The sequence below is a fragment of the Corapipo altera genome, unplaced genomic scaffold, assembly GCF_003945725.1.
Source record: "Corapipo altera isolate COAL_440 unplaced genomic scaffold, ASM394572v1 162, whole genome shotgun sequence".
NCBI classification, from domain to species: domain Eukaryota; kingdom Metazoa; phylum Chordata; class Aves; order Passeriformes; family Pipridae; genus Corapipo; species Corapipo altera.
Window position 1 is genome coordinate 165,637 of NW_020885091.1, and position 26,357 is coordinate 191,993.

A 26,357-nucleotide genomic window follows, 5' to 3' on the forward strand; every position below is an offset into this window, starting at 1 on the left:
CCATCCCATCCCATCCCATCCCATCCCATCCCATCCCATCCCATCCCGTGTCCCCATCCCTCTCCCTATCCCTCGTCTCTAACCCATGTCCCTGTCCCGTGCCAACCATTCCCTCTCCCTTACCCATGTCCCCATCCTGTATCCCCATTCCCTCTCCCCCCATCCCATCCCGTGTCCCTGCCCATACCCCCATCCCGTATCCCCTATACTCTCTCCCCGTTCCCTGTCCCCACCGTCTGTCCCCACCCCTTTCCCTGTCCCATGTCCTCTTCCCGTGTTCCCCACCCCCTCTCTCCCATCCCTGTCCCCATCCCTGTCCACATCCCTCTCTCCCACCCTCTCCCCGTCCCTCTCCCCATCCCTCTCCCCATCCCGTGTTCCCCCGATCTCGATTCCGTTCCCGGCCCCGCCCCTCCCACCGTGGCCCCGCCCCTGGCCCCGCCCCCTCCCAGGCCCCGCCCCCGCCCCGGAAGCGCTCCCCGATCCTCGGTTCCGGTGCCCGCGGGAGGCGGCGGCAGGTACGGGATGGGATCGGGAATGGGGTCGGGAATGGGGTCGGGACAGGGACAGGGACCGGAAGGACCGGGCCGGGACTCGCGGCCGTTCCCTCTCGGGCCGCTCCCCCGCCCCACCCGTGCGCTCCGCGGGCCGGGCCCCCCCCGCCCCCGCCGGGACTCGGGCCGTGCTCTGGGCTCGGGCCCCTCCCGGGCCGGGCTGTGGCCCCGTTCCGTCCCCCGAGGCCGGGCTGTCCCCTGTCCCCATGCCCTGTCCCCCGCTCTGACCCCCGGCCCGGCCCCCCTCTCCCCGGGACCGGGCTGTGTCCCCTGCCCCGGGATGTGTCCCCTCTTATCCCGGGCCGTGTTCCCCCTGTCTTGACCCCAGCCCGACCACATCCCCCAAGCCCAGCTCCAACCCCACCCCCCCCAACCCGTGTCCCCCCCGGGCTGTCCCTCTCCCCACACCCCCCGGCAGCTCCATGTCCCATCTCTGCCCTCCCGGATCCATCCCGGATCAATCCAGGAGTGGGGTGTGGGGTCCCTCCCCAGCCGTGACTCTGCAGCCCCCTGGGCACCGTGTCCTGGTCACAGCTCCGGGAGCAGGACCCTCTGGAAGGGCTGGGGGGATCCCTTCAGCCACCCCTGGGCCGTGGCAGAGACAGCCAACACAGCCCTGTGCCCCGGCTCAGGGCACAGCACATCCATGGGAATGAGACATGGAATGAGCTGGGAACTGGGCATGGATCAGGCAGGGAGGCAGCTGGGCTGATATCCTGTGTTTGCTGCCTCCCCCGTGGAGGTTTTAGTGGGAGGTTTTAGTGGCTGGATAAAGGCTCCAGCCTGGAGGAGCCCTGTTGGAGGTGGTGTTGCTCTTCCCTGCAGTTGTTTTGTGTTGAGCAGAGCTTCCCAGAGTTTTAACCCCTCTCAGGGATCCCATCCCTGGGATCCCCCCATCACTGGGGGTCCAGGGGGTGTTCTGTGTCCCCTCTCTCCTGGGGTGACAGGAAGTGGGATAAGCTTTGGATGAGCAGTTGGATTGATCTGGTTTGCTGCCCCCAGACCTGTTTTGGGGGGGCTGCTCCCTGTGGGGCTCAGGCTGCTGAACAGGCCTTGACACCCCCAGGGGCTTTCCAGAGGTGTTGGGCCTTGCTTGGATCAAGCCAGGCTGGGAATTCCATGGCAGGAGGTGTCCAGCCCTGCAGAGCCTGGCTTTCCCAGGAGGAGAACATTCCCTATGCCACGGGAAGCTGTGTCCCAACACCTCCAGAACGAGATCCTTGGCATCCCTGGGGGCACTCAGCTGGAGTTCTGGGGGGTCCCTGTGGGTGTTATGCCTGTTGAGGTGATTAAAAATCCCCCCAGCTCTTGGAGCACTGAGATCCTGGCAGTGGGTGCTGTGGGGGACACCCTGGGAACTTCCTTTGTCCGTGGATTTACTCCCCAGTTATTGGTGGATGGGATGTTTTGTAGTTGCAGCTCATTTTTGTGGCGTGGCCCTTCTTCCCTCTGGGTTAATGATGGACCATGTGCTGCCCCTTGGGGATCTCACATCCCTCAAGGAACGGATCTGCCGGGATTTTGGGCACCTCCCTGCTGGCACAGGGCTCCTACCCCCGAGTTATCCCAGGGGGCACCTCAACCCCTTGGCTGATGGACATGGAGCCTCTTGGAAGGCTCCTGGGTTGGTCAGTAGCAGGTTTGTGAGAGGATGAGGATGAGGATGAGGATGAGGATGAGGATGAGGATGAGGATGAGGATGGGATGGTCCTGGTGGGAAGATGGGAAGGTTTGAGCTGAGCTCGAGCTGCAGCAGAGTCACAGCACTGCATTGCTGCGGGGCTGAATTTGAGCTAAGACTGGCTCAAGTTAGGCCAGACTTAGGAAAAATATCTTAAAGAGAATGTGTGTGGGGTTGGTGTGAGCCCCTGGGGCTTTGTGGAGAGGTGGGATGAGCACAGGGATGGGAGCTGTGGGATCCACGTTGGCTGTGGGGTGGGATCACCACGTCACTTCACTGCTGGAAGGAGGGGAGAGATTTGGGATCAGCACAAGGCTCTTCAGCTGCTGGGGTTTGTATCCTCAGCCTCTGGTTCTTCTCTTCCATGACTGGGTGTTCATCTTCCCCTCTGGTGTCTGTGCCAGCCCTGGGGTTTATCCACAGGGCCTGAGATGTGGTTGGAGTGTGGGCTTGAACCCTACCTGGCTTGGAATTCCCTCACTCCAACAGGGAGCAGGTGTGTGATTCCCCACGGCTCCAGTTACACATCCCAGTGTTAATTCTTTATAGTCTGCCTTTATTTCCCTTAAATTGTGCCAGATTGGCCCTCAAGGGCTTCATTCCCAGCTGGAACTGGGAGTTTTCTTTCCCCACTAACCTCCAGCTGCCCCTGTGTTTTCCAGGTGAGCCCTTTCCCAGGAGCTTGCCCTTTGAGTTCCTGCTCCTCTCTCCTCTCCCTGGATTTGGGTGCCAGCCTGTCCCCCTGGCAGGCAGGAATGTGTGTGCAGGGCTGGGCTGGATGAAGCTCCTGCCTTTGTTCCCTTCCCAAGACACGGATCAGCCTCAGGAGATCAGGATTTACTGGCAGCCAGTGAACTCCTGCTCTGGGCTGTCACAGGCTGTCACATTCCCTGGAATGACCAGGGAGCTGCAGTGAGCCCTGTTGCTGGGATAACCAGGGATTTGGGATGTCCTGGGCACGGGTTACAGGCTGTCAGGGCACTGAGGTGGCTCCCTGCTCTGAAAGAGCAGCAGGGCTGTCCCTGCATCCCATCCCAGCTTTTTATTGCTGGAAGCTGAAAGGGAGTCCAGAGGAGGCCCCGGAGATGCTGCCAGGGCTGGAGCCCCTCTGCTCTGGAGCCAGGCTGGGAGAGCTGGGGGGGTTCACCTGGAGAAGAGAAGGCTCCAGGGAGAGCTGAGAGCCCCTTGCAGGGCCTAAAGGGGCTCCAGGAGAACTGGAGAGGGACTGGGGACAAGGGATGGAGGGACAGGACACAGGGAATGGCTTCTCACTGCCAGAGGGCAGGGAGAGATGGGATATTGGGAAGGAATTGTTGGCTGTGAGGGTGGGGAGGCCCTGGCACAGGTTTCCCAGAGAAGCTGTGGCTGCCCCTGGATCCCTGGAAGTGTCCAAGACCAGGTTGGACAGGACTTGAAGCAACCTGGGCTGGTGGAAGGTGTCCCTGCCCAGGGCAGGGGGTGGAACTGGATGAGCTTTAAGGTCCTTCCCACCCAAACCATTCCATGATTCCATGGAATACTCTGGTCAGCAGCATCTCAGCCTCCAAGGATGGAGGAATTGACCCAAAACAGGTGACAAAAGGAGCAGAAGAAACGAGTTTTCTTCCTCCACCAGCGATGGCTCACTGGAGATCGAGGCTGTTCTGGGAACCCTCTGGAAGCAGCTGCCTCCTTGGGAAGCCCCATGACATGTTTGCTACTGTATTTTGGGTTCAGGAGCCTCTTGTTCCCCTGGGAGAGCAGACTTTGGGAGCTGCCTGGGACAGACTGGCTGGGCTGTGCCACGTTCCTGAGCCAGGGCTGGAGCCTCAGGAGAGCAGCGTTGCTGTGGCTCCTGTGGAGCTCTTGGATTTCATTGTACTGGGGAACAAAATCAGGGATAAACCTCTTTGGAGAGCCCAGCCCATGGCCTTGGAGGGTGTGGGTTTGTGCCACAGCCCAAACTTGTGCCAGCCCAAACAGTCCAAGAGCCCCGGGTGGGTGTGGGGGAGCTCCGGGTGCCCCCTGAGCTTTGCTTCCAGAGCCTTGGGGGCACTTCTGACCCCTTGAATCCATGTGCTTCGAAGTTTGGCCCAAAGATGGGACCAAACCTGAGCCCCCCCGAGGTGGTGGGTGGTTGGTCTCCCTGGTTTCCTTGCTTGCATCCCGCTTTTCCTGAGGGAGGAGCTGCTCCTGCCTGTGGGGATCTGCTTCTCACTGGGAGCTGAGTGTGGAAAGGAGCTGGGTGGGAATTGCTGGAGCTGGGGGAGCAAACACCTTCCTGCAGCTCCCAGCTCTGCATCCTTAAAAGCAGAGCCAGGCAGCAGCACTGGCCCCTTTCCAAGGGCTGGGCTCCTGGGAATTCACCTGCAGCAGGGGCTGTGCATCCCAGGCTGGCAGCCAGCCCTGCCCTGTCACCCTTGGACAGCCTGGGGGACACACACACAGGGTGCTGAGCACCCGGATCTGGCAGGGGTTTGGATCCCCGCAGCACCCTGGGGTGCTTCCAGGCTGGTCCTGCCACCAGGAATGCTGGTGTGGGCAGCAAGGGATGCTCCTTCATTCCCGAGCTGGAGGAGACCCTGGAGGGGCTTGGAGGAGTTGGGGAGATGGAGGGTTGTCTCTGGAATTAGGGGAATTTTGGGTGGCTCTAAAGCACACGTGGGTGGGGTTTTGGTGGGTAAACCCCAACAATCCCACCCTGTGTTGCTGGGGGGGGCTCTGGGAGAGCGGGAAGCAGCAGGAGTGATTCATGGCCCTGGGCTGGCTGCAGAAATCCCCTGCTCGGCTTCAAGTTTGCTTTCCAGGCACTTCTGCAGAGCAGGGCTGAGCGTGAGCCAGGTCCTGGAAGCAGAGGGACTGCAGTGAATCCTCCTTCCTTCCTTCCTCCCTGTGTGGCAGGACGGGATCTGCAGTGAGGTGCAGAGAGCTGCTGCAGCCCGGAGCTCCTGCTGTTCCCTGGAGAGCCACCGACTTAGCGGGATAAAAAAGGCTCTCAATCAATCCCAGGTAACTGAGGGAAGCAGGGAGGAGTGTCCTGTCTCCCTTGGCAGGGCTGGGGGAGCACGGTGACAGGCTTCCCCCTCTGGAATAGCACTGCCAGCCCCCGGAGCAGCCCCAGGTCCCTGCAAACTCCTTCTCTTCTCCTCCCGGCCCAGCTCCGTGCTCTGCCCAGCATTCCCAGGCCCCAGATTTCATCCAGATTTCCCTTTTATCCCTGTTGGGGATCCCTATCCAGCTTGGACAGGGAACAGAGGACACAGTTCCTCTGTGCTGCTGCTGCATTTGGCTTTCAAGAAGCTCATTTGCATTTTAAACCCCTCCGCAAGCTCTTTTTCTTCCTCTTTTTTTTTTTCCCCAAATGCTCTTTTTTTATCTGTTTGTTGTTTTTTTTTTTCCACTTGGCTTTGCTTTCTATGCTCCTGCCCCTCCAAAACAGCAAGGCCACTGCAGGCTTTCAAGGACAAGCCTCTGGATTCTTTTCCTGTCGAAGGAAAAAATGGGAAAACCAACCGTAAAAGCCAAATCCCTGCTGACCTTTCCCAAGGGCTGTCTGCTCCCTGCACATCTCCCTCCTCAGCTGCCAAGCCCTAAATCTGCCCTAAACTGCCTGGATTATATAAGAGAGCCTCAAGTGCTGGGTGGAAACCTCGAACCCTTGGAATTTAAAGCAGCACTGCTGGAGCAGGGATGGTTTCTGGAAGTCTGGAAGAGGCTCCCTTTGATCCCCCTCAGCTGCTCTGTCCCGTTGAGCTGCACCTTGGGCTCGGCTCAGTTCCTGCCCTGCTCCCAGAGCTGTTCCCTGCAGGTGTGAGGGAGGTTTGGGTGTGAGTTTTCCCTCTAAAAGTGTTTTTTTTGGATGAGGAGGGGTGAGCCCAGGGGGGATCACTGAGCCCCTGCTGCCCAGCAGGGTGGGCTGAGCAAAACCTGGGCTGATCCCTGGAATCCTCAGCGACTCCCTTCCTCCTCCACATCCCCTTTGGAGAACCAGCTGATTCCTCCCTCATCGCAGAGCTGCAGGGTGCTCACCCTCCCACAGGGAATGGGCAGGAGCTGAGGGTCTCCCTGGGGGCTTCAGCTCCTCGTGACTCTTCCCATGAGATCCCAGCTCCCCGATTTTTTCCTTCCTGAAGCTCTCCCCAGCCAGGAAAATCCCAACCCTCACCCTCTGTGCTCTGCCTCTCCCCCAGGGACCTGCTGCTGGCTGGGACCACCATGACAGACTCCAAGTACTTCACCACCACCAAGAAAGGTAAGGGGGGGAGCAGGAATGTCACGATTTATCCCAAAAGCACCCGGTTCTTACACCATAAGCCAGGCAGGGAGGGCTGTCCCTGTGGTGGGAAGCTCCTGTGGGAATGCTGTGACTGACAGCCTGTCCTGCTCCTCTCTGTGACACCCAGAGCAGCTCCTGGGATGGTGTTGGGGTCAGGACACCTTGTCCCCAAGCCCCTGGCAGGGCTGGTGGCAGCTGCTGATTGGCTTTAGCGGCTCAGGAGCTCCCCTGGGCAGCACTTGGGGCCTTGAGCACTTTCCAGAGCGAGGAATTAGTGTGGAGAGGAGCCATGTGGCATGGCCCTCCTCAGCCTGCCAGCCTGGCAGGGAATAAGGAGCTCAGGAGGCTCCAGGAGGGCAGGAGGTGGTGCCCTTGGCTGGGTCTGCAGGGGCTGGACTGGGGAATCGCTGCCCCAGGCAGAGAGGGGGTTTGGGAACCACCATCCCTCACGTGGGCTGGAGGAGCAGTGCCCAAAATCCGCTGCCATCCTCTGGGAAGGGAGGGAAGGGAGGACAGGGCCTCCCAGAGCCGTGTGTGGGGCTGGAGCTTGGCTGTGTGTCCGAAGTGCCCATGGGATAACCCCCTGTGCCCGGGGGAGCTGGGCCCTCCTGCAGCACCTCCCATCCCTGCGGGGCTGCAGGAGCCACAGGGATGCCCCAGCAGGCTGGTCTCCATTTCCATGGAGAAGAACTGAGCCCCCAGAGCAGCCCCAGCCCCCAGCAAGGCATTTGGGAAGTGAAATCCCCCCTCCCAGGGCTGGCAAAGGTGGGAGCCAAAGGTGGCATGCAGGGGGTGGGAGCTGTGCCCACCCTCCCTCACCAGCAGAGAGTGGGTGCCCCTTCCCCAGGCCCTGAGCTCCCCCTTTTCCCACTTTTCCAGGGGAGATATTTGAGCTGAAGGCTGAGCTGAACAGCGACAAGAAGGAGAAGAAGAAGGAGGCTGTGAAGAAGGTGATCGCCTCCATGACTGTGGGCAAGGACGTCAGGTCTGTAATTCCAGAGGGTCAGGGAATGTCCTGAGCGGGAAGGGACCCACAGGATCATCCAGTCCAACCCCTGGCCCTGCACAGACACCCCAACAATCCCACCCTGTCCCTCAGAGCACTGTCCAAACCAAGCTCTAGCAGAAGTTCTTGCCATGAGTTAGGGAGAAAGGCTCTGGAGAAACAGTGCTGCACTTTGCAGGCATCACTGCAACCCAGAATTCCCACAGAAGCCTTGGATTGCAGGGTGGGAGGGCAGTCCCTCAGCAGGGGGTGGCAGGTGAGGCCTAGAGGGTCAGTGGGACAGCACTGGGGCTGAAAACCTCCCCAGCCAGGGAGTGAGATGAGAGAGGAAACTGCTGTCCTGGGGCACTGAAATTCTCCCAGATTTACAGGGGAGTTGGGCAGCAGTTCTTAGGTGTTTGTGACATGGGATCCAGAGCCTGGAGCTCTCCCAGAACCAGGGGAGATTGAGCCATGACCACAGAATCCCAGAATACACTGAGCGGGAAGGGACCCACAAGGATCATCCAGTCCAGCCCCTGACCCTGCACAGACCCAGCCCCAAGAGTCACCCCCTGTGCCCCAGAGCATCATCCAAACCCTTCTGGAGCTCTGGCAGCCTTGAGGCTGTGCCCAGTGCCCTGGGGAGCCTGGGCAGTGCCCAACCAGCCTCTGGGGGAAGAAGCTTTGCCTGAGATCCAACCTGAGCCTGCCCTGATACAGCTCCAACCATTCCAAACCTGGATAGCTTGCAGGTTCCCCTTTCCCCCTGTGTTGCTCCAAGGCGTTTTCCAGCTGGTTTTCCCCTCAGGAGAGGCCTGAGCACCCTCCTGGCCACGGCTCTGCCTCCCTGAGGGCACTTTGTGCCCACGTGGCCGCTGGGCAGGTGGGAGCTCCCCTGGCTTTGGTTGTAATCTGGCTGAAAGAGGATTGGTCTGGCTGCCAGATGAGTTGGTTGGGATTATTCCCTCTCCCCTCACGTGTTCCTCTGAACAAGCAGGACCCCCCGGGGGTGGTGGCAGAGGGGCTGTGTCGCTGCCTCACTGCCCCAAAGGTGGGGCAGCTGCTGTTCCTTCCTGCCTCCATCCATCTGACTGAGCAGCATGTGACCCCTCTGTGCCTTCTCCCTGCAAGGACCTGGCCCTGCACACCCCGGGCAGCAGCAGCAGTTTGGTTTTCATGGTGCATTGGAGAGGAAATGGAGGGAAAACACACCCTGGGCTCTGTGCTGGGAGAGCTGGTGTGTCCCTGCTCCCAGAGCAGCAGCAGGGCTGTCCTGGGACCACCATGGAGAAGATCACGTGGATATGGCCTTCCAGGGTTTGAAAGGGGGCTTATGAAAACAGGGAGAGGGGATTTTTACACGGGCAGACAGTGACAGGACAAGGCAGAATGGTTTTAAACTAGAAGAGGGGAGATTAAGGTTGGATGTTGGGAAGGAATCCTTCCCTGGGAGGGTGGAGAGGCCCTGGCACAGGGTGCCCAGAGAAGCTGCCCCTGGATCCCTGGGAGTGTCCAAGGCCAGGTTGGAGCAACCTGGGCTAGTGGAAGGTGTCCCTGCCCATGGCAGGCGGTGGCACTGGGTGGGCTTTAAGGTCCCTTCCCACCCAACCCATTCCAGGATTCTGTGGCCGTGTCAGCCCATTTTTTTTGGTGTGTGCATATTTTAGGCTGCAGGAGGGCAGGTTCCTCAGTTCACTGCTCCCCAGGAGGTACCAGGAAAGCCTGGTTTAGCCAGGAAAGCCTGGTTTAGCCCGGGGTGAGAGCAGCCACGGTGGGTGGCAGCTCAGCAGGCACTTGCCTGGATTTAGGGGTGCCCTGGGTTTGATCCTGTCAGGGATGGCTGGGTTTGCAGTGACAGAGAAGCTTCCGGGAGCCGAGGGACATCTGTCAGGGTGGGATAACCCCTGTGTTACCCCTGTGATCCTAATTGCCTCTCTGGGGTGCTTTAATAGTCTGATTGGTCTGTCTGTGGCTTTAATTGGTCTGTCTTTGGATGAAACAGCATCTCTGGCATCCCACAGCTCCAGGGGTTTGGGAAGGGGAAGCCCCAGCTCCAATGCAGGCAGCTCCACTCCATCTCAGCAGAGCATCCTTGTATCAGGAATCACCCCAGGGAGTGGGGCTCTTCCCTTTGACTCCGTCCTGTGAGGGTGCACGGAATCATGGAATATCCTGAGGTGGAAGGGACCCACAAGGATCATGGAGTCCAGCTCCTGGTCCTGCACAGGACACCCCAAAATCACACCACGTGCCTGAGAGCCTTGTCCAACACCTTGTGCCAGGGCTGTGGGCTGGGGCTGGGATACAGCAGAGCCATGTCCAGAGTTCAGTTTTGGTACCTCAGGGGCTGCTCTGGGTTGGTCTTGATACAGATCCATGCAATCAAATCCACTGGGAATGGGCAGTTCAGGCACATCTGCTGCAGGGTGGGCTCAGGTCATGGAATCATAGAATCCTGGAAAGGGTTGGGTGGGAAAAGACCTTAAAACTTGTCTTGTTCCACCCCCTGCCATGGGCAGGGACACCTCCCACTAGCCCAGGTTGCTCCAAGCCCCATCCAACCTGGCCTTGGACACTTCCAGGGATCTGAGGGCAGCCCCAGCTTCTCTGGGAAACCTGGGCCAGGGCCTCCCCACCCTCCCAGGGAAGGATTCCTTCCCAGTATCCCATCTCTCCCTGCCCTCTGGCAGTGGGAAGCCATTCCCTGTGTCCTGTCCCTCCATCCCTTGTCCCCAGTCCCTCTCCAGCTCTCCTGGAGCCCCTTTAGGCCCTGCAAGGGGCTCTCAGCTCTCCCTGGAGCCTTCTCTTGTCCAGGTGAACCCCCCCAACTCTCCCAGCCTGGCTCCAGAGCAGGTTCTCCTGGCTCCAGGAGGGGGTGGGCCATGGGAAGGGGGGTTCCCCGGGAGCATGTCCGTGTCCTGCCCTCACCAGGAGCTCTGTGTTCCAGCGCTCTGTTCCCGGACGTGGTGAACTGCATGCAGACAGACAACCTGGAGCTGAAGAAGCTGGTCTACCTCTACCTGATGAACTATGCCAAGAGCCAACCAGACATGGCCATCATGGCAGTGAACACCTTTGTGAAGGTGAGGGCAGAGGGTGTGAGTCCAAGAGTCACCAGGGGCAGCTCGACCCGGTGCTGGGTCACTGCACTGAGCTGCAAAGGGAGCGTGGGCAGCTTTCCAGAGCCTCTCCCGTTGGGAGGAGGAGCTCTCCTGGTTCTTGGTAACTGATTAAATTTGCTCAGTAATGCAGAAAGCTGTTTTTTTGGCAGCCACCCCGTACCACTCGCTCTGTCGGGGCTGTGGGCAGCTCCCGTGATGGAGCTGCTGTCATGTGAGCCCGTGTGCTGGGAGAGCCCTCGTGATCTCCCACTTGGAGCTGGGAGCTGAAGAGTTTGTTAGGAGCCAAGGTGTTGCCAAACCACTCTGTGAAAAGGCTTGGTGGGCATTAGAGGGAATTTGGGTTTTTTAGGCAGGAAAAACCCCACAAGATAAACACAATAGATACGTTTTCCAGGTCAGGTGGCAGCTGGGTTGTGGTGTTTGGTGAAGTGATGAGGAGTTCAGATTCCTGGGGGTGCTGGGAGCGAGGACTGGTGGTGTTAGAACTCCGTGGGTGCAGAACAAGAGGCCCAACTTCTCTTGGGGGACTTGTTGTCGAGTCTTAAACCCTCAGCACCTGAGGAACCCCAAACCAACCCGGAGGTCCCGAAACCACCACTGCTGGCTGTGACACCAAACCTCCCCTCTGCTCCCTGCAGGACTGCGAGGACCCAAACCCGCTGATCCGGGCTCTGGCCGTGCGGACCATGGGCTGCATCCGTGTGGATAAAATCACGGAGTATCTCTGTGAGCCCCTGCGGAAGTGCCTCAAGGACGAGGACCCCTATGTGCGCAAGACGGCCGCCGTCTGCGTGGCCAAGCTGCACGACATCAACGCCCAGCTGGTGGAGGACCAGGGCTTCCTGGACACCCTGAAGGATCTCATCTCCGACTCCAACCCCATGGTGATCCTTTTTTTGCCTTTTCCATCCTCTCTCCATCCAAACGCTCTAATTCATCTTCACATCCCACACTCCCTTCCAGACTCTCTGTTTTGGTGTAACAGGCCACTGTTGGGGACTTCTTGCTTCTCAGGGCTGCAGGCTTTTCCCTGCCCTGTAAACCCATCTCCTGGGTGGAGGGTTTCTCCCATTCCTTGTCTGTGTGTTATTACCCAGTGGGGAGGAGGAGGCTGCTCTGGACAGCTCGGAGCAGAGGCTTGGCTCTGATCCCACATAACCAGTGGCTTTTGCCTCTGATCCCACATAACCAGTGGCTTTTGCCTCTCGTGAGGTTTTCCTGGCAGCTGGGCTTTGGCTTCCCTCCCTTTCCCCAGGCTTTATGAGGAACTTTAAACCCAGCTTTCCCCAGAGTTACTCTCCCCATACAGCTTTTCCTCCTACTGTGGGTGTGGCAGCCAGACCGGGAGCTGTGCAGGGAGGGATGGGGCTCCTTGGAGCTGCCTGGGGAAGGGGAGCTGGGCACAGGGCCAAGGCTGATTCCTGTGGAACACGTGGGAGCCGTTGGAGATGTGGTGTGGGTGGTGGGAGCGGGGTGGGGATGGCTCATCCCCTGCGGAGCCGCCGGTGGGAGTCGGAGCTGGTGCCCAGATGTCAGTGGGATGATGCTGAGGAAGCAGCTCATCCCCCTGCCCCACCTTTCCCCCAGGAGCCACCCTGGTGTCCCCTAACCCGTGTCCTGTCCCCTAACCCTTGTCCCATGCCCCCTGGGCAGGTGGTGGCCAATGCAGTGGCGGCTCTGTCGGAAATAGCCGAGTCCCACCCCAGCAGCAACCTCCTGGACCTCAACCCCCAGTCCATCAACAAGCTGCTCACGGCCCTCAACGAGTGCACCGAGTGGGGCCAGATCTTCATCCTGGACTGCCTGGCCAACTACATGCCCAAGGATGACCGGGAAGCCCAGAGGTGAGGGAGGCTCTGGGTGCTGCTGTGGTGCTGAGGAGCAGGGTTGGAGAGGGAGGGGATGGATGGGCAGGTGTCGATCAAAGCTCCTGGCACTGCCCCTTCTCCTCTGAGCATCCTCCTGCCCCTTGGAATGCTGCAGGAGGTGGGACAGCGGGCATCTGCTGGCCCCTGTGCCTTGGGCACGGCCATCTGGAGCCTGCCCTGGTCTTGTCCCCGTGCTGGCACCAGGATTGTGCTTCTTTATCAGCTGAAAATGTGGCTGCAGGGGACAGGAGGCCCTGGGGAGCCCCAAAACGGGGTCACTGCGAGCGGGTTCTGCAGGGCTGGGCAATAACCTTCATCGGGGCGTCCAAGAGCCTGTTCAGCGCCTCTTGGGAAGGTCCCAAGCACTGCTCAGCTTTCCTGCAAATGCCTTGTCCTTCATCCATGCTGGCAGCAGCTTTTAAGCAGGAAGAAGGGCTGGGATCACCCCCTTTCCCCTCTCCTTGCCCGGCAGTATCTGCGAGCGGGTGACGCCGCGCCTGTCCCACGCCAACTCTGCCGTGGTGCTCTCGGCCGTGAAGGTGCTGATGAAGTTCATGGAGATGCTTTCCAAGGACCTGGATTACTATGGCACGCTCCTGAAGAAGCTGGCCCCGCCCCTGGTGACCCTGCTGTCTGCAGAGCCCGAGCTGCAGTACGTGGCCCTCCGCAACATCAACCTCATCGTGCAGAAGAGGTGCGTGCCCAGCTTTCCCTCTTTCCCACGGGTGCTGCTTCCCAGTGCCTCGATCCCTCTGGTTGCAGCAGTGTCACGACCCATCTCGTGGGTTTTTCCTTGTCTGTTGTTTAAAATCCAAGGGCTGAGTGCAGAGAGTCGTAAAATCGTGGAGTGGTTTGGGTTGGAAAGGACCCATCTCATCCCACCCCCTGCCATGGGCAGGGACACCCTCTGCTATCCCAGGCTGCTCCAAGCCCTGTCCATGAGTCAGTTAGATGAGGGAATGAGCAGGGAATTAAGCTCAGTTTAATTTATTCTTTATTTGGGGGGAGCAAAGGATGGCAAAACCAAAAGCTGAGAGACTTTGGTTTGGTCATTCCATGTCTAGGGTGGGATTTTTGTACTGTCGGATTTTGTTCTCCTTGAGTAAGTGCTGAGAGTCCTTTTGTCCCTTTGCTGATCTAAAATTCCGGTGGGCAGGAGGTGTCCAAGGCCCCACACGTGTGCCTGGAGCAGAAGTGTCCAGCTGGAGAGCTCTGCTCTGCCCACAGCCCAGTCAGATGATTTGTCCTCCTCCCAGTCAGCGCCGTGGTCGTCTGTTAAAAATAGCACTAATTTCTGGGAAAAGAGGAAAGCAATTAGTGTCCCTGGGAGCGGGGATGTGGAAGGCAGGTTGGCTCCTTGGAGCTGGACTTGGCCTAACTCTTTCCCAGCTTAGAGGATGAGCTGGTGAGAAAGGTCCAGCCTAGCCCTGGGGTCTGGATTTGTGTCCCTGCTCCTTCCAAAATGTCCCTTCCAACCTTGGCAGGACAAACCCCCCCCCGTTGCCTCACGTCTGGCCTGTGTTTGTAGCAAGGTTGTGCTCTGTCCCCTCAAGGATCCTGAGGGGATAATTGTGCTTTCTTGGATTCCTTGGTTGGAATGGGCCCCCAAAACCTTGTGCTTGTGGCCAAGGAGCCTCATCCTCCTGGCCTGGACCTGCTCCCTCTCCGTGTTTCCCCAGCTTATATCCATGGGATGGAACCCTGGGGGGATAATCACGGTGCTTTGGATTCCTTGGCGTGGAACAGGCCTCCAAAACCTTGGAACTGTGGTGGAGGTGAGTGTGTGTGTGTGTCCCTAACCTCTGCCTCCTGCCACCCCCAGGCCTGAGATCCTGAAGCACGAGATGAAGGTGTTCTTTGTGAAGTACAACGACCCCATCTACGTCAAACTGGAGAAACTGGACATCATGATCCGCTTGGCCTCCCAGGCCAACATAGCTCAGGTCAGGGGCTGGAGGAGGGCACCAGGGGGGATCCAAATCCCAACCCCAGCTTCGGGGGATGTGGCTGGGATGGGCTGTGCCACCCAGTCTGCTCCAGCTGGGTCACTGTGCCACCCAGTCTGCTCCAGCTGGGTCACTGTGCCACCCAGTCTGCTCCAGCTGGGTCACTGCCCCGCGTTCCTGGTGGCTTGTCCTTGCTGCCAGGCCCTCACTGTGCTGTCCCCTCCCTCAGGTGCTGGCAGAGCTGAAGGAATACGCCACGGAGGTGGATGTGGATTTTGTGCGGAAGGCGGTGAGAGCCATCGGCCGCTGTGCCATCAAGGTGGAGGTGAGGGCTGGGGCACCTCTGGCTGGGCAAGGCACGTGGTGGGCATCTCATCTTGGGATTTAGCACTGCCCTGGAGAGCTGGAGCCTTCCCGGGCCTGAGGATGAGCTGTGGTTGTTCCACAGGAGTGTCAGGGTGTTTCATCCCCTTGACCACTGGAGCTGTTCCAGGGTCCCTGCCCATCCTGTACCCCCTTGCAGACCCAGCAGCTCTGCCTGGGGTGGTACTGCAGTGCCAGGGGCTTGTTGGGGATCATAGTGGGGATGGGAGGGAGCTGATCCCTTCCCAGGGGGATGGAATGGAGCTGATCCCTTCCCAGGGCACTGGTTCCTTCCTGAGGAGCTGGGAGGGCACAGATCCCTTCCCAAGGGGCTGGGAGGGAGACAATCCCTTCCTGAGGGGCTGGGAGGGCACAGACCCCTTCCCAAGGGGCTGGGAAGGAGCGAATCCCTTCCTGATGGGCTGGGAGGGAGTTGATCCCTTTCCGAGGGGCTGGGAAGAAACTGATCCCTTCCCAAAGGGCTGGGAAGGAACCAGTCCCTTCCTGAGGGCCGGGAGGAAGCTGATCCCGTCCCGAGGAGCTGGGAGGGCACAGATCCCTTCCCAAGGGGCTGAGAGGGAGCTGATCCCTTCCCAAGGGGCTGAGAGGGAGCTGATCCCTTCCCAAAGGGCTCCTTGTAGGCTTTGCTTCCCTGTTGGAGTAATTTGCCAAAGGGGATTATTAAAAACCTGACTGGAAGGGCGGCTCTGCATGGCTGGAATGCTTCCCATGGGGAGAGAGGAGGCTCTGGGAGCATGGAGAGAGGAGGAGGAGGAGCCAGACCTGGGTGTGAAGGGGAGACTACACTCGTGTGTCCCCCGTGCTCTGGGTTGGGTTGGGACACTCGTGTGTCCCCTGTACTTTGGGTTGGGTTTGGGGGGTGCATGGCAGGGATGAGGAGGTGTGGGAATGGCAGTGGAGGCTTTGGGATGGGGCTGGCAGAGGGTCCCTGCCCGTGTGACCGAGTCCCTCCCACAGCAATCGGCCGAGCGCTGTGTCAGCACCCTCCTGGACCTCATCCAGACCAAGGTCAACTACGTGGTGCAGGAGGCCATCGTGGTCATCAAGGACATCTTCCGCAAGTACCCCAACAAGTGCGTGGGCCTGGGCCAGCCCCTCCTGCCCCTCTGTGCTCTGGGGGCCCATGAAGCCCCCAGAGTGGGTGAGGGATGGGGGGATGGAGCCCCTGGAGCCTCCCTGCAGCACAACTTTGGGTTCTTGCTGCTCAGCACTGCCCCAGGAGTTAAGCTGGAGGCAGGAAAGTTGTCCCCAGCCCCAGGAATGCCCCCAGCCCTCCCCCCGGAATGGCATTCCCAGAGACAGGGACCCCAATGGAGGGAGCTGCTGGGGATGTGGAGGTTCCTTGTGTCAGCAGAAACTGGCTCTGGCTCTTGATCCAGCTCCTGGTACTGGAACAAGGGCAGCAGGAGGAGAGGGGAGGGAATGTTCCAGCTGAGCCAGGATGAATAGGCAAGTCTGTAATCAGGAAGTCGGGGACTAATAGTGGGAATAAATACTAATGAACTGAATTGGTAACGAGCAGAAGCTCTGCAGGAATAGCCAATGGCTCCAGAGAGGAGCAGATCAGAGGAGTGGGGCTGAGGGGTTAATCCAGAGCAGGGAATGTGCTCTGAGATCAATGAGGGCACTGGGGAGAGGGAACAACCCCAGGCAAGGTGCCCTCAGCCATGCCCTGGTTCTGCTGAGGGGGATGGGATGGAGTTTGGAGTTAGGGTGGACTGGGGTTTGGGTTTCCTGCTCTTGGTGAGTGAACAGATGTCATCTCCTCCTGGGGAAGGTACGAGAGTGTCATTGCCACCCTCTGTGAGAACCTGGACTCCCTGGATGAGCCCGAGGCCAGGGCTGCCATGATCTGGATCGTGGGGGAATACGCCGAGCGCATCGACAACGCCGACGAGCTGCTGGAGAGCTTCCTGGAGGGATTCCACGATGAGAGCACCCAGGTGGGGCAGGAGGACTGGCTGGGGGAGGGGGACACTGTGACACAGCTTGTGCTGACTGGAGTGGAACAGTCTGCTCTAAAGGAGGGAGAAGGTGTTGCTCTTCCAGGTGTTTGGAGCGACAGTGTCCCACAGCAGCTCCGGGTGTAGGATGTGGTCCAGGGCTTGGAACAACCTGGTCAGTGAAAGGTGACCCCCCATGGCAGGGGGTGGAATGAGATGAGCTTTAAGGTCCCTCCCAACCCAAACTATTCTGTGGTTCCATGAGATGCCACTGTGGTGGTGTCTCAAGCACCTCCTGCCCTTCTTGGTCTGGAGGGACCAAGAGGTCACCCGGTCATCCCGCTGTGCCAGCACAGGATCAGCCCTTCGGAGCTGGGAAACAGAGTCAGGCAGCTGGAATGAGCAGAGGGAGCTGTGCCTGCCCTGCCCTGCCTGCTGGGGCACATGAGGTTTGCCTGTGGAATTGTGGAGGGTTTCCACCTATGGAAAACTGTTCCAAGCACCGTGAAACTAGGGGGCAGTGAGCAGGGCAAAGCCTGGAAATGTGGAACAGCCGAGCCAGGGATTCTGACTCCCTGAGGGCTCTGAAGGGGCTGTAGGGGACAATTCCTGCTGCTTATGCTCCTGGAAGTCAGGGGATGCTCTGGCCTGTGGGGCTGTGTAACCTGCTCCCAGGATCTTGTCCCGTAACATCTGGATCACCCCGTGTTCCTGAGGGTGTGGGGATGGGCTGGGAAGGGGCTGCCCAGCTGGCTGGGAGCCACACGAGGTGCCCTGGCTCATGTCACTGGCACTGACATCGTCACCCTGGCTTTGGTCCCTCGAAGGGCAGGTCGGGGTTAGGTCCTGGCAGCTCCTCCAGGGAAAATCCTGGTGTTCCTGATGTGTCTGTGTGTGTCCATCCCCAGGTTCAGCTCCAGCTGCTCACGGCCATCGTGAAGCTGTTCCTGAAGAAGCCCACGGAGACCCAGGAGCTGGTGCAGCAGGTGCTCAGCCTGGCCACACAGGTGGGTCACACCCCAGGGCCTTCCCAAGGGCTTCCCAACCCTGGGGGAAGTGGGAATGGCCTGCTCATGGGACAGCAGGTAATGGGGAGCTTGATGCAGAGTCGTGGAATGGTTTGGGTTGGAAGATACCTTGAAGATCTTGTTCCAGCTCACAGGGACACCTCCCACTAGCCCAGGTTGCTCCAAGCCCCGTCCAACCTGGCCTTGGACACTTCCAGGGATCCAGGGGCAGCCACAGCTTCTCTGGGAAACCTGGGCCAGGGCCTCCCCACCCTCACAGCCAGGAATCCCTTCCCAATATCCCACCTATCCCTGCCCTTTGGCAGTGGGAGCCATTCCCCTTGTCCTGTCCCTCCATCCCTTGTCCCCAGTCCCTCTGGGAATGCTGATGGTTGAAATCCTGGAGAGCACAGACACTCCCACGGCCCGGGAGGCTCCTTGTGCTGCTTCCCAGCCCAGGATGGTGGAGCTCCTGAACTTTTATCCCCGTGATCCCTCCCAGCAAGACTTAGATGGGAAAAGGAGCTCTGAGTAGCTCTGTTAGTAGCAGCAGCAGTTCTGAGTAGCTCTGTAGTAGCTGTAGTTACTCTGAGTAGCTGCTGCAGTAACTTGGAGTAGCTCTGTAGTAGCTGCAGTAGCTCTGTAGTAGATGCAGTTGCTCTGACTACCTCTGGAGTAGCTGCAGCAGCCCTGAGTAGCTCTGGAGTAGCTGCAGGAGCTCTGGAGTAGCTGCAGTAGCTCTGAGTAGCTCTGTAGTAGCTGCAGCAGTCCTGAGTAGCTCTGTAATAGCTGCAGTAGCTTTGTAGTATCTGCAGTAACTCCGAGTAGCTCTGTAGTATTTGGAGCAGCTCCAAGTAACTCTGGAGTAGCTGCAGCAGCACTGAATAGCTCTGGAGTATCTGTAGTAGCTCTGGAGTAGCTGCAGCAGCTCCAGGTAGCTCCTAGTAGCTGCAGTAGCTCTCAGTACCTCTGTAGTATCTGCAGCAGCTCTGAGTAGCTGTGCAGTAGCTGTGCAGCAGCTCTGAGTAGCTGTGCAGTAGCTGTGTAGTAGCTCTGTAGTAGCTCTGTAGTAGCTGTGCAGTAGCTGTGCAGTAGCTCTGGAGTAGCTGTGTAGTAGCTGTGCAGCAGCAGCCCTGAGTAGCTGTGTAGTAGCTGTGCAGTAGCTGTGCAGTAGCTCTGTAGTAGCTCTGTAGTAGCTCTGTAGTAGCTCTGTAGTGGCTGTGCAGTAGCTGTGCAGCAGCAGCCCTGAGTAGCTCTGTAGTAGCTCTGTAGTAGTAGCTCTGTAGTAGCTGTGTAGTAGCTGTGCAGCAGCAGCTCCCCGTGGCTCCAGCCCTGATTCCCGCCCTTCCCACAGGACTCGGACAACCCCGACCTGCGGGACCGGGGCTACATCTACTGGCGCCTGCTGTCCACGGACCCGGTGGCCGCCAAGGAGGTGGTGCTGGCGGAGAAGCCGCTCATCTCGGAGGAGACGGACCTGATCGAGCCCACGCTGCTGGACGAGCTCATCTGCCACATCGGCACCCTGGCCTCGGTGTACCACAAACCCCCCGGCGCCTTCGTGGAGGGCGGCAGGGGCGTCGTGCACAAGAGTTTGCCCCCGCGCACCGGATCGTGAGTGTTCCTGACCCCCCTGCCCCGGGGGCACTGCCGGGAGCGCGGATCCGCAGGAGGAGGGGTGGGACGCTGTGGGGTGCTGGGTGAGAAGGGGGCTGAGACCCCATTCCCGAGGGAGCTTCTGTAGGGGCTGTGGGTTTGGCCCTACAAGGCCAGAGAAATGATCCTGGTGGAAGGGTTGTGTCTCCTGGCTGTGTGCGCTGGGAAGGAGTTGAGCTGAGACCCCATTCCCGAGGGAGACCCCATTCCCTGTAGGGGCAGAGCTGTGTGGGTTCAGTAGGGGCAGGGCTGTGTGGGTTCAGTAGGGGCAGGGCTGTATGGGTTCAGTAGGGGCAGAGCTGTGTGGGTTCAGTAGGGGCAGGGCTGTGTGCGTTCGACACCGTCCTTAAAAAGTTGAAGGAGTGATCCCAGTGAAAAGGTTGTGTCTGATTGTATCCACTGTGGTCAGAGCTGGGACCCCATTCCCGAAGGAGGGTCTGTAGGGATAGGGTTGTGTGGGTTCAGTAGGGGCAGGGTTGTGTGGGTTCAGTGGGGATAGGGCTGTTGGGTTCAACACTGTTGTTAAAAAGCTGGAGGAGTGATCCCAGTGGAAGGGTTGTGTCTCTGCTGGCTGGGTGTGCTGGGCAAGGAGGGAGCTGGGATCCCATTCCCGAGGGAGCTTCTGTAGGGGCAGGGCTGTGGGTTTGGCCCTACAAAGCCAAAGAAGTGATCCCATTCCTGAGGGAGGGTCTGTAGGGATAGGACTGTGTGGGTTCAGTAGGGATAGGGCTGTTGGGTTCAACATTGTCCTTGAAAACCTGGAGGAGTGATCCCAGTGGAAGGAAATCTCTATGAGAATGTGTTGGGAGCTGTGCTGGGATGGGGGAGGTCTCTGTTCCCTGTGGAAGTGTTGGGAGCATGGTGGAATGGGGGATCACAGTTGAAGTGTTGGGAGCCATGCTGGGGTATGGGGTCACAGCTGGACTGTTGGGAGCCATGGTGGGATATGGGGTCACAGCTGGAGTGTTGGAGCCATGGTGGGATATGGGGTCACAGCTGGACTGTTGGGAGCCATGGTGGGATATGGGGTCACAGCTGGAGTGTTGGAGCCATGCTGGGATGGGATCCCTGCACACTCCCTGCAGAGCCCAGCTGGGTGAGCTCCTGCCCCCAGCCCTGCCCAGTCTCCAGCCCATCTCCAGTGTCCCCTTGCCCTTCCCTGCAGGAGCGAGAGCGCCGAGAGCCCGGACACGGCTCCCGCGGGGGTGCCCGCAGCGGATCAGCCCTCGGTGATCCCCACGCAGGGGGACCTGCTGGGAGACCTGCTCAACCTGGACCTGGGCCCCCCCGTGAGCGGGCCACCCGTGGCCACCTCCTCGGTGCAGATGGGCGCCGTGGACCTCCTCGGGGGGGGCCTGGACAGCCTGGTACGTCCCCGGGGGCTCCTGCCACCATTCCTGGATATCCTGGTGGCACTGTGCCGGGTTTGGTGCTGGCTGTGGTGGGGAGTGTCCTGGGACAGGGCAGATATATCAGCCTGGAGATATCCAGGCTGGTCCTTCCCTCCTCTGGTGGGTGCAGGCAGAGGGGCACTCACCCTAATTTGTCTTGTCCTCTTGTGGTGGTTGGAGGGCTCCCACCCCCTGCTCCCCAGTCCCTGTGGATGTTCCCACTCCATGTGCTGTGCCAGAGGAGTGGCTGCTCTTCTGCCCCCCCCTCTGGCCCCCACATTGGGGGTCACTCCCAGGGTGTGGGGTGGGAGCTCTGGAGGTGACGGGGTGTCCTCCTGGGACCCATGTTCTCCTGGGAACGCGGCCAAGCAGCGGTTTGGCCGCAGGGTGAGGCGGGATGGAAACCTCTCCCTGCCTGGGAACACCTGCCCTGTGGGTGCTGGAGATGGTCCAGGCTCCCTGAAGGAGCAGAGTTTTGGGTTTCCTCCATGGCTCATAAAATCCAGCGGGTTTGCCCCCAGGGGAGGCGGCGCCGCTGCCTTTGCTGCTCCGGAACCTTCCGAGCGCTGCCCCCGCTCCGGGTGGGATCCCAGCAGGGTGCTGGGCTGTGGGGATGAGCTGCTGTGTCCCCTGGCTGCAGGGCAGGGGCAGACAGACACCTCAGCACTAACCTCTCTCCCCTCCTCCCCTTCTCTTCTCTCTCTGTTTCGGGCTCTTCTCTCCTGCCCTGTCTCTGCATGCTGCTGGCTCTCCTCTCCACCTTGCTGCTCCCTCTTGGAGATGGGGGACGAGTCGGAAGGGGTATGGATCAGTCCTTTTCCCAGCCCTGTGCCCGCCCCTGGCTGCCCCTGCTCCCCACCCCGAGCCCCCTGTTTGCTGCCCCAGTGCCACTCCCTTTCCTTGGGGACAGCCAGGTCCCCCCCAGCTCCTGGCATGGAGCATCCCGACTCCAGGCCTTTGCTGCCCTGCTCTGATGCTTTCGGGGCGTGCCCAGAGGGGGCATTTTGGGGGATCCTTGTGCCCTCAGCCCCTGCTGATGCCCCTTCCTTCTCTTGCAGCTGCGAAGCGATGTGGGAGGCAGCCCTGCTGTGAGTGTGCCCAAACCTTCTCACCCTCTGCATCCTCTTCCTCATCCTCCTCCTGTGTCTCCTCTCCCCCTCCCCTGGTGCCCCTGTAACCCCTCCCTTGTCCCCACAGATGGGTGGTGGCAGCGGCGGCTTCGCTCCAGCTCCCGGCACCGCGGTGCCCTCAAACACGGGGGCACCCCTGGGCAGCGGCCTGGGGGACCTCTTCGACCTCACTGGTGGGGTGGGGACCCTCTCAGGATCCTACGTGGCTCCCAAAACGGTGAGTGGGACACGGAGCTCAGGGCTGGGGTGGGGCACAGCCCCCCGTGCCCCGCTGCCCACAGGGGCTGTTCTGGGTGACGCCCCGAGGGTTTCTCGTCTCCCCCGCCCAGGTCTGGCTCCCTGCCATGAAAGCCAAGGGGCTGGAGATCTCTGGCACCTTCAGCAGGCAGGTGGGCTCCATCTCCATGGACCTCGTGCTGACCAACAAAGCCCTGCAGGTCATGTCTGACTTCGCCATCCAGTTCAACCGCAACAGGTGAGGTCCCACCTGTGTCCCGGTGTCCCCTGTGACCCAGGAGGTGCTGCCCACGCCTCTGGGAGTGGTTTTGTGGGGCAGAGGGTGGGAGGAAGGAGCTGCCAGGGCTGGGAACAGCCTCTTGTGATGAGCCTTCTCTCTGATGGCTGTGCTGGTGATGAGCAGCAAACCAAAGCCTCTAAGAAGTTGGCTGAAGAGGCTGTTCCTCGGGGCTCTGACCCTCATCCTGCCCTTTGTCCCGGTGAACTGGGGCCTCCTCTTCCCTCAGAGGCCCTGAGGGAATGGGGCAGGAATGCTAAAAGCGGGTGTGAGTCTGGGTGTAGGAGGAAAGGGGGCAGATTTTGGGGCTGCCTCAGGGTGGGCAGGACAGGAGACAACCCCGTGCTGGGCTGTGCAGGGGCAGCAAGGTGAGTTCCTGGGTGTTCCTGGGATACCGGTGGAGGAAGGCAGGGAGCCCTGGGACGGTGCCTTGTGCCATCTCCTGCTGCCCCCCACCCTGACCCCCTGCCCTCCCCGGTGTCCCCCCAGCTTTGGCCTGGCCCCAGCAGCTCCTCTCCAGGTCCACGCCCCACTGGCCCCCAACCAGTCCGTGGAGATCTCCCTCCCCCTGAACACCGTCGGCTCCGTCATGAAGATGGACCCTCTCAACAACCTCCAGGTGGGCACCCCGGGGGTCTCCGGGCACGGGCAGGGCTGTCCCAGTGTTCCCTGGAGTGGGGGGTGGCACCTGGACCTGTGGGAGGGGGTGGGACACTTGCTCTGGGAGCCACCCCGGTGTTGAGTCGCCGTGTCCTCCCGTACCAGGTCGCGGTGAAGAACAACATCGACGTCTTCTACTTCAGCACCCTGTACCCCCTGCACATCCTCTTCGTGGAGGACGGCAAGATGGGTGAGTGTCACCTGCCTGGGGGTGCCATCCCAGCCCCTGGGACCCTCCTGACCACGTTCCCCAGGCTGGCACAGGTTGTGAGCCCCCAAAAGCAGGTCACTGCCCCGAGCCCGGCCTTGGGCAGCGGCTGGAGGGGGTGCTGGGGTGACAGGGTGACATCCCTTCACTGCCACCGGTGCTGTGCCCCTGTGTTGTCACCCTTGGGGGTGGCCAGTGCTGCAGCTCCACCGTGGGGTTGGTGTCCTTGCTCCCTGCAGAGAGGCAGATGTTCCTGGCCACTTGGAAGGACATTCCCAACGAGAACGAGACCCAGTTCCAGATCAAAGACTGTTCCCTCAACGCAGGTGGGTCCCAACCCCTCGCTCAGGTCGTGGCTCATCCCAGTTATCCCAGGCTGTGGGGAGCAAGAGTTCCTTCCCCCTGTGCCCACCCCATATTCCCAGGAAGGCGATGCTGCTCTTGCTACCCTTGGCTCGCTGTAGGAACTTGGCAGGTTGGAAACAGATGAGTTTTAAGGTCCCTTCCAACCCAAACCATCCTGTGATTCCGAGTCACTCTGCCTGCTGGGGCTGTCCCTGCCCTGGGGACAGTTGCTGTGCCCACCCTGGGATCGTAAAACCATGGAATTGTTTAGGAAAAGACCTCCAAGATCATCAAGTCCAACCATTCCCCCAGCACTGCCAAGACCACCATGTCCCCAAGTGCCACAAGTGGCTTTTTAATCCCACCAGAGATGGGGACTCCATCAATGCCTCACCACCCTTTCCAGGGATAAATTTTCCCTAATATCCAACCTAACCATCACAGGGAGGGGAGGAGATGGGGCAGGTACAAGTCCAAGGGGGGTTTGGATCAGCCCAGCCCCCCCAGCCCCTCTCTCCCCTCACAGATTCCGTGAGCAGCAAACTCCAGGGCAGCAACATCTTCACCATCGCCAAGAGGAACGTGGAGGGCCAGGACATGCTCTACCAGTCCCTGAAGCTCACCAATGGCATCTGGGTGCTGGCAGAGCTCCGGATCCAGCCCAGCAATCCCAGTTTCACGGTGTGTCCCATCCCCAGACCTGCTCCCAACCCCCCTGGGCAGCTCCCTGCTTTCCCTGCTCCGAGCCTGGGGAGGGCTGGGTGGCACATCCCTGGTGGTGGGAACCCCCCCAGCTGCTGGTGGTGCTGGTGCCAGTCCTGCTGTCCCTCTGGCATGGGGAGGGTGACAATTCCTGCTGGGCTTCTCCGTGGGAGCAGCTGAAGGACACAGAGAGCTCCCACCCCACCCTCACACCTCTGATAAAATAATCCCCCATCCCCTCCTTGGAGCATCCCCATCCCTGCCCTGAGCAGGGATGAGCCATCCCTGTGTCCTGCTTTCCCTGTGCCCTTCCCACGCCCCTCACAGCCTGTTTTTGGGGTTGGGATGGGCTGTGTGACCTTCACTCACCTCTCTATGTCTCCATCCCTGCCGCCCGCCCTCGCCGGCCCGCCCGCCCTTGCAGGATTTGGAGGTTAGCACACTGGTTTTTCCCTGGCTTTGGGCTCTCTCTGGCTGCTGCCTGGATTTTCCACCCTCCCCTGTTTTTTTTTCCCCCCCCTGCCCTGCCAGTCTCTTGGTGCCTCCTGCCTCTCCTTTGGGCAGGGCTGGCACAAGGAGCTGAACATTTTGGAGGGTCGGGGTGTCCCCAGCACCCTCCTGGGCTCACTGGGGGTGAGGAGAGCTGCCAGTCCTTATCCCAGAGGATTCTCCATGAGCTCTCCCTACTTGAGGAGCCAACTGATTGCAGAACCATTTAATATTTAAGCAAACACCCAAAGGTGGCTTGTTCCTCTTCGGAGAGGAGGATGTTTTTGGGGAACCCTTCACCCCGGAGCGCCAGGCACTGAATCCAACCCCTGCCTGCGCCCCTGCCTGTGCTGCATGTGGATGTGCTGCCCTGGGGTGGTATTTTGGGGGTTCAGTGCCTTAAATATCCTTTTTCCAGCTGCAATAAGGAGCTGGATGCCCCTGTGGAGAAGGGGGTGCTGCAGCATGCAGGGTCTGCTTTGGGGCTGGTGGCTCTCCAAAATGGTGGGGAGATGCCATGATCCCCCTCTTCCCTCTCTCCCACAGTTATCCCTGAAATGCCGAGCTCCAGAGGTGTCCCAGTACGTCTACCAAGCCTATGAGACCATCCTGAAGAACTGAGGTGCTGCTGCAGCCCTTTCCTCCTCCTCCTCCTTCTCCTCCTCCTCGGCTCCCCTTCCCGCCCGAGGCAGTGGGGCCGGATCCATGTGCATGTCTCCTTTCCTTCCTGCCAAGGAAGCAGCCCCTGGGACTCTCCCCTTGCTGGTGGGGCTGGGGGGGGCACAGGGGGGCAGAGGGGCTGCCCCCAGGCCCTGATCCCTGTAGCAATCCGTGTGTGAGCGATGCCGTGTCCTCCTCGCTGGGATCGCTCCCTCAGGATTCCCTGTTTTCACCCTCTGGGAGCTGCTGTACCTGGGGGGGAGTGGGGGGGACCAAAAACCCACTTCCCCACTCACCCTGGGTCTCTTGGAGTGGTGTCTGGTGGTGGGTTCAGCATTCCAAACCCTGGGAATAGCACCTGGGGGCTCTCTCCCAGCCTGGTTGGGGCCCTAAGTGCTGTGGGATCGGGGGGCTCTGGCTGCTGATCCCCCTGGAGCCCTGGGATTTGGGGCTCAGTGCGCCTGGAGCAGGTGGAAAACGGCGTTGGCTCCTTTCCCCTCTCTCCTGCCTCTCCCTGGTTTTGTCCCCTGGTTCAGCAGAGCCGTGGGTGAGCCCCCAGCCCTTCAGAGAGGGTCTCCTTCCCATGGCAGCCCTTCCCAAAGCTCCCAGAAGGGCTCAAGGAGCTCAAATTCGAGGCTGTACTTAATGTGCAGGTAAAAAAAAAAAAAAAAGGGCTTTTCCAGCTTCCCCTGAGGAGCTGGGAGGGTTCTGAGTGTCCCCTCACCCCCTTCCCACCCCTCAGCTCCCTCTGGATGGTTCCCTGGGGGTGACACTGCTCCTTCCCCTCCCAAATCAAGCCATGGGTCCCCCCTCCCTCGAAGCAGGAAATCTCTAATATATGGAAGATAAATCTA

At 59.9% G+C, this 26,357-nt stretch overlaps 1 protein-coding gene and 1 non-coding gene across 7 annotated transcripts; both read left to right on the forward strand.

Moving 5' to 3' along the window:
* Nucleotides 1–453: 453 nt before the first annotated feature.
* AP1B1 (adaptor related protein complex 1 subunit beta 1) lies at nt 454–26,357 on the forward strand. Of its 6 annotated transcripts, none has more exons than XM_027669579.1 (25): nt 454–518; nt 5,116–5,223; nt 6,405–6,466; nt 7,370–7,475; nt 10,426–10,561; nt 11,239–11,484; nt 12,254–12,444; nt 12,941–13,162; nt 14,291–14,411; nt 14,644–14,739; nt 15,756–15,871; nt 16,576–16,741; nt 17,650–17,748; nt 19,103–19,362; nt 20,570–20,771; nt 21,576–21,596; nt 21,854–21,883; nt 21,993–22,142; nt 22,255–22,400; nt 22,929–23,058; nt 23,205–23,289; nt 23,547–23,633; nt 24,179–24,333; nt 24,779–24,787; nt 25,390–26,357. In XM_027669579.1, the coding sequence occupies exons 3-25, from the start codon at nt 6,430–6,432 to the stop codon at nt 25,462–25,464; spliced, it is 2,886 nt and encodes a 961-aa protein (XP_027525380.1). In that variant the 5' UTR covers nt 454–518; nt 5,116–5,223; nt 6,405–6,429; the 3' UTR covers nt 25,465–26,357. The 6 variants fall into 6 exon arrangements, with proteins under 6 accessions (XP_027525380.1, XP_027525382.1, XP_027525383.1 ...); XM_027669580.1 differs by having other exon boundaries at nt 491–518; nt 5,022–5,223; XM_027669581.1 differs by lacking the exon at nt 24,779–24,787.
* On the forward strand, nt 22,507–22,609 carry LOC113960177. The gene has a single exon (XR_003531988.1). It is a non-coding gene; the product is annotated as a small nucleolar RNA SNORD125 (small nucleolar RNA).